The sequence below is a fragment of the Ricinus communis genome, chromosome 6 (genome assembly GCF_019578655.1).
Source record: "Ricinus communis isolate WT05 ecotype wild-type chromosome 6, ASM1957865v1, whole genome shotgun sequence".
In the NCBI taxonomy this organism is placed as follows: Eukaryota; Viridiplantae; Streptophyta; class Magnoliopsida; order Malpighiales; family Euphorbiaceae; genus Ricinus; species Ricinus communis.
In genome coordinates, this window is record NC_063261.1 from 19,084,424 (window position 1) to 19,095,794 (window position 11,371).

The window sequence follows — 11,371 nt, forward strand, 5'->3', positions numbered from 1 at the left end:
ATTCTAAAATTTAAACCGAAGTGTAGCCGATATTCTCTTTTTGAACAATAACAATTTTGAGACTGCGCATTCTTTAAATTATAGTTTATAGGAGGACTGCGATGTCATATTAGAAACATTTGAGGAGCAATTTGTAAATTTTGAAGAACAAGAGGATGTTAATTGAAATTATTAGAAACGACATAAATCTGGGTTTCATATGCGTGAGTGAATCAAAGCAAAATCGAGACACAAACAACTTCAAGAAGTTTTTTTCTTGACCCAGTAACACTGGAAAGAAAGGTTTGTTTTCTCCGTTTGTTTATGTCTTTGGTTTCTTTTAGACTAAAAAAGATTCTGCCTTTTACTTAGGTTTTGGAGATTCTACTTGTAAGTCTGTTTACGAAGTTCATATCTTTAACAACGTGAATCTTTTATTGGTCCCAATTCATAGATTGTTGGCATTATAGACTGCTTATCTATGTTTGATTCGTCCTTGTTATATTTTTTATTGAGTTGTGTTTCATTTCTACAGAAAGTTATATTCTTTTTGGTTTCACTGTTGGCAAACTCGACTACTAACAGACTTGGAGATTCATTATCAATTAGTGGTAACTTGAGTGCCATTTATCCTTTTAATTGAGGAATTAATCATATTATCAGTGTTAATGTAAAATTCATGTGAATTCTTTTTGGGGTATTTCTTGTTCTAAAGATTATACAAAGCAGAAGGTATGGCTGGACATAACGAGTCTGGTGGATATGAGAAGAAATCAAGTGAAGCTGCAAATGACTTACAGACGTTCAGTGCTGAAAATTTGCAAAGTAACATGAAAGTCATATATTACAGGTTTGTTTTGGTTCATTAACATGACTTTGGAGCTATTTTTATGATCCTGGTCCTTCTATTTGTTGATTATACATGTCTGCAGGATAAATTCTGCTGATTATGTGTACCATGAGAGCTATGTTATATGATCAGTCTGAGGCTTTCTTTCTACTTCGTTTACAATGTTTTTGAGGATTGTGATTATTGGAGTAAACTGTTTATGTGCTAGGCATGTTATCTGGGGGCACTGCAGCCATAGGTCATGGTAACCAATCAATGAGATTTTGTTCTGGTTCAAACCCCATTAAGATTTTCTGGCATTTTTCTCATATAAACATATCTTGAAGGTAACAGCATTTTCAGTATACTAGTTAGGCACTTGAACACATTTCATAGTTAATATGGAACAAGATTGAGATGTTATTTGGTTCTAGTATCAAAATGAGATTGAGACATTCACAAAGGCATTGCAAAGTATTTTAACTGGGCAATGAAAACATCATTTTGCCATCTACAAACTTCCATTGGATTTTAGTTACATGTTTATGATAATACCTAAGCTTGGTTTTCCTTGCAGCTGAACGTTTTTATCTATCATTGGTGGGGTGATTGCTGGGATTTTGGGGTTCACGGGGTTGAATGGATTTATCTTTTATTTCCTTGTCATGGCAACCACTTCAATTGGACTCTTAGCAAAAGCAAAGTTTTCTGTTCACTCATACTTTGGCTCTTGGAACCAGATTATACTTGATGGCTTTTTCAGCGGTCTTCTGGTATGCTTCTCCATAATTTATTAGTTAATAAATTTTATTTTTAATTTCTGATTTCCCTTTGGATGAGCCTCCCTCTTTCAACTGTATTTTGTGTACCATTATTCTCATAGAAGTTATAATTTGTTTTGAGGTTGATGGCGATGGTATTGACAGTAACAGTTAGTATTTGTATGTTTGGTTGTCTTCATATTATGGTGATATGTTTCATAAGTTATACAGCTATGTTAGTGAATCATGTTTTTTGTAGAAATGTCTGCGTTGTGCTTCTGATGGTAATTTCACCACGAAGAGCTCTTTTTCTTTTATAAGCTGGCTATATGATTACCTACCCAATGACTTCTCCTTCAGTAAAATATGAATTATTCTTCTTCTTATTTTAAGCAGCTAAAGTTTTATTTGAGGTTGGGACAGAGGTTGGTGCTTTTTGATTTTCAGATGTCACTTTCTAAAAAGTTGTCTATGTATATGCCCTATCTTTTTCTGATTTGTATGTGGCCATTTCAATATTACTGTCAGCATGACGTGTACAATTGCATCAACAAATTTTTTGTTCTGGATTTGGTTCTGTGTAGTTTATTTTTTTAATGGACTAACCACTGACAGTATTTTGTTATGTTTATGCAGTCGTTCGTGCTGTTCTGGACGTATCCTTCTTCTTTTTCTTCTTATTTTAGATATTTTACAGCTAGTTGATTAAAACTAAAATTTTAAAAATCATTGATGCAATAATCATGAATCAAATTATGAAGTGCATAGTCTTTCTCGAAAATGATATTGCTGATCTTTCATTTTTCCTCATCAATTAACTTAAAACTGCACATATGATAATGGCAAATCCTATATGGGTGACTGAATATGCTATGAAATCCACACAAGAGCTGGAAAACTTATTTGCTCTTGGAGCACTTAGCATTTGAAAGTTAATTCTTTGTTAGTTTCTTTTTTGGTTTTGCCATGTGGTAATAAGCAGATGAATGGTGGTTCAGAGCACTTATAAGCAACTATTTCTCCAAATTTTCTGAAGATTTGAAAACATTAAACTGATCTTTTTTTTTTTCATTGAGCTATCTGTTTTTATGATGGTATTTTCTTGACGTGAAAAGATTTGCATATGATATCGTGCATATATTCTAACAATGTCATGCTACATCTTCTGCGGAGGGAAAAGCCGATGCTGTTTCTGCTTCTCGACATGTTTATATACATCAACCCGGAGTTTGAATCCATTTTATAACAATTAAAAGATCACTTTTTCTTGATTCCAATCAATAGTTTTGTTCTTCCTTTCATTTTGCCAAATTCTGGATCAATAGTTCCATTCTCTTAGGCTAGACTTGAGATGGCAAATCCTTGATTCTGCTTTCTGCAGTTTTGACCATACTGATGTTTTTTCTATTTAAATGCTGAGGAATGCACAATGCTTTTATGTTTGATTTTCAGGTTTAGACTTCTTTTATATGCTCATAGTTTCCAGTTTCCCCTCCAGTTAAGATTCTTGATAGGACCCATTAATGACAAATTCAGAAAGTGCATGGCTATTTTGGATAATGCCACCATTAACCTGCAGGTTATGAGAAGAAGCATGCTTGCACACCCATAGTATAAAATTGGGAAAATTATAGAAAATTGACTTGTAGTTTGGCGCATTTATACTTTTTTTGTGATTTAGTTTTCTTATATTTTTATTACCTTATAAATTATTATTTTTAGATATCTATAATTTAATATTAATATAATTCTAATTTTCAATAACAAAAATAAAACTAATTTATTATTTAATATAATATTAAAATATAATAATATTATATTATTTTTTAAAATAAAATAAATATTATTATCTGATTAAAAAATTATTTATTAATTAATATAATATAATAATATAACTAATGTGTTATTTTTTAACATTAGAATCAGTATTTAATTAGAATATAATTTATGAATCAATAAATTAATAAAAAATTATAAAATTATACATAAAGTTGAATTTTATTTGTTAAAAGTAAATATATATATTAAAATAAAAAATTTATATATTAAAAATTTTAGATTTTATAAATTAATAATATATATATATATAGTATTTAAAAACCATAATCAGTCCAAAATTCATAATTATATTTTGGCCTTTTTAACCGTAAGAATCAGAACTCGCTCATAGGGAGGTCCTTCCATAACTTTTTAATTAAATATATCGCTAAAATGAACTAAAAATAAAATAAAATAAAATCTGTTAAAAAATAGACCAAAACAAAATAAAAAAAGTAATTAACTGAATTGACTGTTTAATTTAGCTTGGAAAAATGAAATTGGTTTCGAATTTTTTTATTTCTTCAGTTCTTATAAAAAAATTAATTTTTCAAGAATCCTTAATTTATTTATTATTTTTATTCCTTTTAATTTAATTATAATGATTAATAAATATAATAAAGTCTCAAATTCAAATATGACCTTAACTTTCTTTATTCCTACTCCTTTCTGTGATTCTAAATTTTTTAATTAAGGAAAAAAAAAAAAAAGAAGGGTAGCATGGCTTTGAATTATTAATTTAATAAATGACAAATTTTGAATGTAATAAAAGACAGATTCATGAATCACGGAGCCTGCATTGATACATTGAAAAACACACAAGATGCCTTTGCCTTGAATTCCATTATTAAACTTCCTAACATTACTTTATATTTCATTACCACATCTCAATCATATCTTTCTTTCTTTCTTTTCTCTTCAAGTGAGCATTTCAAAAACCTTGAGCATGTCTTTTCAAATTAATCATTATTATATTTTATCTACTTTCTATTACAATTGGATAGGACCGCCACCTGTGCAGTTTGTGTTCTACTCTAGTCTTCAGTTCGATCGAGACCCACGTTTCAGTTCAAAAATTTGTAATTATTGAACAAGAAAAAAAGTTGGATTGAAACTCAAGACTTCCTAAAGAGGACACTAATTTAATATTGATTATGTCTAATTAGTCAAATAACTTATTATTGTTAGCACTTAATGGCTTATTTGATTATAAAATTAGCTGACTCAGACCTAAAACTAAAGAAGCCTCGAGCAATGGAAAAAATAATAGTAAAAACAAAAAACTCAAATCAGACTATAAGTTTAGGCACATTGAATTAGTTAATTCTTTTTTTAATAATTAAACTTTAATAAATTGAAAAGACTGAAATGGATTCTGTATCATGTCACCATCATTTGATTTATTATATATATATATATATATATATATATATATACACATGCATACGCACATTGAATATATTATTAGTAAAAAATAAGCACATTGAATGAATTACTAGTCAAACGTATTTATCATTGCTAAATTTTAAATTTTATTATTTATTTTATTTATTCAATTTAAAATTGATATAGAGTGAAATTATATTTCTAATTATATTTGAAGTCTAACTCGAGCAATAAATGTGTTGCTTTTGAGAATAGAGATTTCTAGTTTAAGTTTTCTTTTCTATACTAAGTGAATTTTTACATTTATAATTATCGTTATTCCTATTGTGTAATCTACGGTCAATTGACCTCCATATAAATTTTTAAAGAAAATTATATTTATAATTTTTTATAATATTTTGAGTTAAATACATCTTTAAAGTTATCCTAGTTAAAAAATAATAAAAATAATAAATACATTCACATGCTTAGTAACTTAGTAAGATCTTAATTTTGAATCTATTATTTGTCACGTGTAACTTAAAAAATAATAAAAATAAATTACAACTCAGAAAATTAAAAAAAATGAATTGTATAGTAAATTAAGTTGATTTTTTAAATAAAAATTAATTAATTAATATATCAGTTAAATTATAGAGGGTATTACATTCTCAAAAAAAAATAAAAATTATAGAGGGTATTACCCTATAATATATGTAGAAAGCTGCTCTCTATGAATTGAATCGATATTATGTACAAAGACCAAAAGAATAAATAAAGAAACCCATCGCCAGAACAGCCGCCCATGGGAGAACTTACTTAAGCACCCGTGATAATAAAAACCATTACCACGTATTCAAAGCCCATTTTGAAAAACGTGTTCCAGACGCATATAATATGCAGCTTCTTGTCATGTATAAAAATCTTGCCTGGTTCCCGTTAATACATACCTTACAATGGCTGTGATTCCTCAATCTCCTCTTCTTCTTCTTCTTCCTCTTCTTCTTCTTGTGTTTGGTTCCACAGTGCCATCTGCCTCAGGTGGGGATGCTGTCCCTAGCTTACCAGGTTATGGTGATCTTCCTTTCAAGCTTGAAACTGGGTATGTTAATTGTCTGTTATTTTGTTGCTTAAGCACTAGTAAGTATCATTTGAATTTGGAACTAAGTAATGTTATTTGTGTATGTATATATTAGATACATTGGTGTAGGAAAGAATAGGGAGGTGCAACTTTTCTACTATTTTGTTGAGTCTCAAGATGATCCAGAGAAAGACCCTCTAATGCTTTGGATCAATGGAGGCCCTGGTTGCTCTGGTCTTGCTGCATTTTTCTTTGAAAATGGTAACTTAACTTCCTCACAATAAATAAATAATTTCTTTTTGTTTTTCCTTGTTTTCACTGCTAAATTAGAAAATAACTTAGTGGTAGTTGGGCCGCGTTTGTACCTACAATAATGTGATGATCGGTATTAAATATTAATTTCGAATTTTTTATTTATAAAAATTAAAAAATAAAGTTCATATCATTAACTTAGCACGTGATCTTATCTTATCAACCTTTCAACAGTTAGGTCAGACTCAGTCAAAGAGTAGATATAGACTTTTGACTTCATGATATTTTGCTTGAAAGGAAAAAAAAAAAAGATTAAAAAACTAATTATGAAGGTTTTATTATATATTAAAAAATGTAATCAAAATTAGTTAAATAATTTTCTTGATTATCTCTTAAATATTTAATCTCAATCAGCATGAAAAATTATAATAATTATATGTACTTTTTGCACAGGTCCACTAGCAATTGATACAGATAATTACATTGGAGGTGTGCCAACACTTTTTCTAAATAGTAATACATGGACAAAGGTAAAAATGCTCAATTAAGCTTATTTAACCTTCCCCTTTTCAATTATGTTTGAATTTAACAGCTAATATATGATTTAATATTGCAGAACCTCAATATAATATTCTTAGATGCACCTGTTACTACTGGATTCTCTTACTCAACAACAGGAGCAGTAGCTGACCTTTTAAATGATGATGAATTTGCAGCAAATAGCTATGAATTTATTCAACAGGTTCATCGAATTTCTTCTTCTTCTTCTTCTTTTATTATTTATTTATTTTTCTTTTACATTTAATTAATTGATACTAAAATTCTTATATGTGAAGTGGCTTTTGGAACACCCAAGTTTCTTGGAAAATCCACTTTACATGGCTGGAGAAGGGTACTCTGGAAAACCTATCCCAATAGTAATACAAAGCATTTTGGATGGTAAGTTAGATTAATTTAATTTTTAATATTTGAACATCACTGATAATTTTTAAACCCACCATTGTGTCCAAATTTTCAAAAGCCCACAAAATGCTAAAATAAATGAATGAGTAATTCATTATGATGTAATTTCTGCCAATTTGGATTCACTTCTGGTGTTGTGTTGTCATTGATTTTGTAGGTAATAAAGATGAAAGTGGACCAATTATAAATATTAAGGTAAATAGTAATCTATTAATGTTTATGACTTTTAGCAATATACTAATTGAGTTTGATTTTTTTATTTTTTATTTTCATGGGAGTTACTTTGGACATGGTTTCTATAAATACTTTTAATTTTCTGTTTCACTTGCTTTTCATTTTTTATTCTTTAATAGACTTTAATATATTTTAGGGATATGCGATGGGGAATCCTGGAACAGACAACAATATCGATTTCAATTCAAAATATCCTGTTGCTCACCGATTGGCACTCATCTCAGATCAACTTTTTCAGGTCAGTTAATTCATTCTTATTTCTCCCTTTATTATATTAATTTAATTTTTCTTTATATTATTATTATTAGTATGTTAATTTCTTAATTTTGTTATTTCTTTTGATTTTTAAGGATGCAAATGCAAGTTGTAATGGTGTATTTTTTCCTCCACCACCAAGCGGTGACACCGGCCCCTGTGCTGCAGCCATTGAGGCCATGGAAGAGGTCAGTTTACTTAGTAATTCGGTTATGTGTACAAAAAGATTAGCACTTGTAATTGTTATTTTGTAATCAGAAAATCATAAATCTAGGCATAAATATTCATCTAAAATGAGAAGAAATTAGTAAAATTGAATTAGTTAAACTATTATTTTTGGTTTAATTTCTTAATAATTTTGTAGTGGGTCAAAATTGATTCAAAATAGAAGGGCTGATTTTGTTTTTAAGATTGTTATTTTGTAATTTCACTAAAAAGGAGAAAAAGAGGCACAATTATGAAATCTGAAATTATAATATTATATGTTTTTGTTTGAATTTTGCAGCTAGTTTGCCGTATACAGCCAACCCATATTTTACAACCTTCCTGCAGTACGAATTGCGGAACAGCCCAACGCAGATCCAGCGCTGAACATCCCTTCATCTCACTCCCTCATGCTTCTAACACAAAATGCAGTGTATAATTTCTCTTTTAGACTGTTGTTTTCTGAAATTAAGTGCGTCGCTGATTGATTACTCTTTTCCATCAGAAATTTTACCAATCCATTACTGAAAACTGGGCGAACAATTTAGATGTCCAGAAAGCTCTTCATATTCGAGAGGTACGCACGCACAATTTACATATGTATTATAAACAGATTTTCGAATAATTTGTAATGAATGATGATGATGATCAGGGAACAATAACTACATGGAGTTACTGTAGCAGCTTAGACCAAATGGGTTACAATCATTCAGTTTCAAGTGTTGTCGGTTACCATCAGAATTTCACTCACCAAGATCTTCGAGGTTTGATCTACAGGTATTTTTATAAAACCTCTTTTATATATATATATATATATATATATATACACTTTAAATTTATGTACCTAATCAGATTTTTTTATTCCTTATGTGTTCTTATTTTATTGGAAAAGAACATCAATTATTTTCTTACTCAATCGGATGTTTAAATAAGTTGATTTAGATGGAAAATCCCTTACATTTATAATTATATAATGAATATTAGACTGCAATTTCTTTGTTATTAGAGTTTTATTTTTATTTTATTTTTATTGATCGATTATATTTATAATATGGTTAGAATCTTAAATATTATTGTTAACGCTTGGTTTTACATTTTGAATACAAGAGTTAGAAACTGAATTAATATCGTACTAATCGTTTACCCGTATGTTGTACGATCGTTATTATTATTTTAATTATAAAATTAAGTTTATAAATATAATTTAATCAATTGTTCAATATGTAATATTAATTCATATAATTTTAAAAAATAATAGCAAACTAACCATTTTTTAAATACTTTTAATTTTAAAAAATAATTATTTATATCATTGCATTAATAAAATATTTAATTATTAATATTATTTTTGAATTAATACTATCCATAAATTATTTTTAAAATATTTATTTTTAACTCTAATATTATATAAATTAATAATATAATTGATATTACTATCTTTTAGAATTAAAAATTAAATTATTAGTTAATATAATATTTAAAAATATTATTTTTATAATTAGAATCGTGATCTAATTAAAAAATTAATTTATTAATTAATATAATATTAAAATATAATGCATATACTATTTTTAAAATAATTATTATCTAATTAGAAAACTAATCATCATCTAATTGGAAAACTAATATATTAGTAATATATTATTTTTAGGATTAGAATGGGTATTTAATTAGGTATGTAACTTATTAATTAATAAATTAATAGAAAAAAATCACAAAATTACACATAAATTTGAATCATATGTATCAAAAATAGTAAATATCAAAATAAAATCAAAAATAGTAAATATCAAAATAAAAATTTTACATGTCAAATATTAAGTACAATTATCAAAAAAAATTTAGGTATAAAAAATTAACATATATATATAGATGATGCAATTTTTAGTCTAACAATTTCTTACCATATACTTTTACTTCTATTTATTTATTGCCCTGTAAATAGTGGTGATCATGACTTCTCAATTCCATACATTGCAACACAAAAATGGATACAATCTCTCGATTTGCCATTGACTGAGGAGTGGAGACAATGGCTTCTTCGTGGTGAAATTGCTGGGTGAGTTTTAAATGAAAATTATCTTTTTTTTGCTATTTATTTAATTCAAATCTTCAATCTAAATTTTTTAATTATTATTTTCATATACATTTTATAGAATAAAATTTAAATCCGACATTTAAAATATATAGCTGGAAAAATCACGATTGCTAAGCTATATTTAAAATAAAATACTATTAATTTCGAGAGTTTTTATATCAATAGTGCCGACTGATATAATTAAATTGAAAATTTTAAAATGGTCAATGCATATGATGTTTTTTTTTTTTTTCTTTTTTCAATGTAGATACACAGAGAAGTTTGAAAATGAGAAATTCAATTTGACATTTGCCACTATAAAGGTAAGAGACTGTTTTGGAAAATTCAACTGATTTTTACAAGTGGAAAACAAAACAAATGTTGCTTAAACTACTTATGCTTTGCCTTGTACAGGGAGCAGGCCACTTTGCTGCAGAATTCAAACCTCAAAGTTTTGCCTTGATTGAGAGGTGGATGGCTAATGAGCCTCTTTAATCTAATCAAATTGTAATACTATGTGCATTAGTTTGGGGTTATGCTCTTGAAGCAATAAGCTGCTACTTTTTTTATGATGCTATAAAATAAAATGCTTCTATTATGACATCAATGAGCAAGTTAATAATTAGAATCTTAAGTTATGATGCATTTTATTTGAATATGAAAAATGAAAACATTTACAACTTGATATTGCCATATCAAGTTGCTACATAACTATAGCATAAAAATATTACCTAGGTAATGTTATTTGCATATGATGATCTTCCTCAAGCATTAAGTGATTTTTCTAAATTCCACTATAAGCAGAATATATTTTTAAGCATTTTTTTAGCAAGCTTACTCAAGTATGTCTTTTTTAAGAGAATCATCATAGTTTTCATTCATAAGAATAAATTTGTACATTCTGATATAGAATTATATTATTATGAGAATGATCAAGAAATATAATAATAATGGATATAAAAATTTACATAAAGAATCACCAATCATGTTAACGGTCTTAAAATATTTAGCCGTTAAGTGCTTTTTTTATTTATTTATATGAGTCTAAATGAAGAAAAAAATCGTATCGAACTTTTTATACAAATTATCTAAACTCTCATTAAAGAAGACAAAGAAACTCCCATGAATAAAAAATAAAGAAAGATAATAAAACTCTCATAAAATAAAACATCAAAAATTACATAATAAAAAAAGAAAATAAACATCATACAATGAAAGTTAAGAGATAAATCAGATTTGAAAAATTTAAAATTATTAAAATAAAGAACTAAAAACACAAATAAAAGAGAGAGATGACTCTCGTTCAAAAAGTAACCGTCATCCTTTAAACTTCTTTATTTTTTTAAAGAAATAAAAAATAAATACTTACAAAAAAACCTACAGAAGTAAGAATGGGAAGAGGAAAAGGAAATCCTACGGGTTGGATTGCTCGTGTGTCCACGGGACAAATCCCTACTCTTGGCATGAAAGCTCTAGGACTCAAGGCGGCCCTAACTAATGTTGTGTTGGTTTTGCCAACTTAGGAAAGAGATCACCGGAGTATAGCACAAGAT

At 27.5% G+C, this 11,371-nt stretch overlaps 2 protein-coding genes across 2 annotated transcripts; both read left to right on the forward strand.

The window, feature by feature from the left end:
- Positions 1-128: 128 nt before the first annotated feature.
- Positions 129-3,020, forward strand: LOC8268922 (ER membrane protein complex subunit 6). The gene is given in 6 exon segments (XM_015721095.3): positions 129-282; positions 515-590; positions 695-829; positions 1,386-1,581; positions 2,206-2,225; positions 2,685-3,020. Coding segments are annotated over 4 exon segments (363 nt in total). The 5' UTR covers positions 129-282; positions 515-590; positions 695-713; the 3' UTR covers positions 2,716-3,020.
- A 2,520-nt stretch (positions 3,021-5,540) lies between these two features.
- Positions 5,541-10,419, forward strand: LOC8268923 (serine carboxypeptidase-like 17). The gene is made up of 14 exons (XM_002522066.4): positions 5,541-5,854; positions 5,949-6,094; positions 6,539-6,615; positions 6,702-6,827; positions 6,922-7,024; positions 7,206-7,243; positions 7,419-7,520; positions 7,633-7,725; positions 8,043-8,174; positions 8,247-8,318; positions 8,394-8,518; positions 9,687-9,800; positions 10,087-10,141; positions 10,233-10,419. The coding sequence occupies exons 1-14, from the start codon at positions 5,709-5,711 to the stop codon at positions 10,311-10,313; spliced, it is 1,410 nt and encodes a 469-aa protein (XP_002522112.1). The 5' UTR covers positions 5,541-5,708; the 3' UTR covers positions 10,314-10,419.
- Positions 10,420-11,371: the final 952 nt, after the last annotated feature.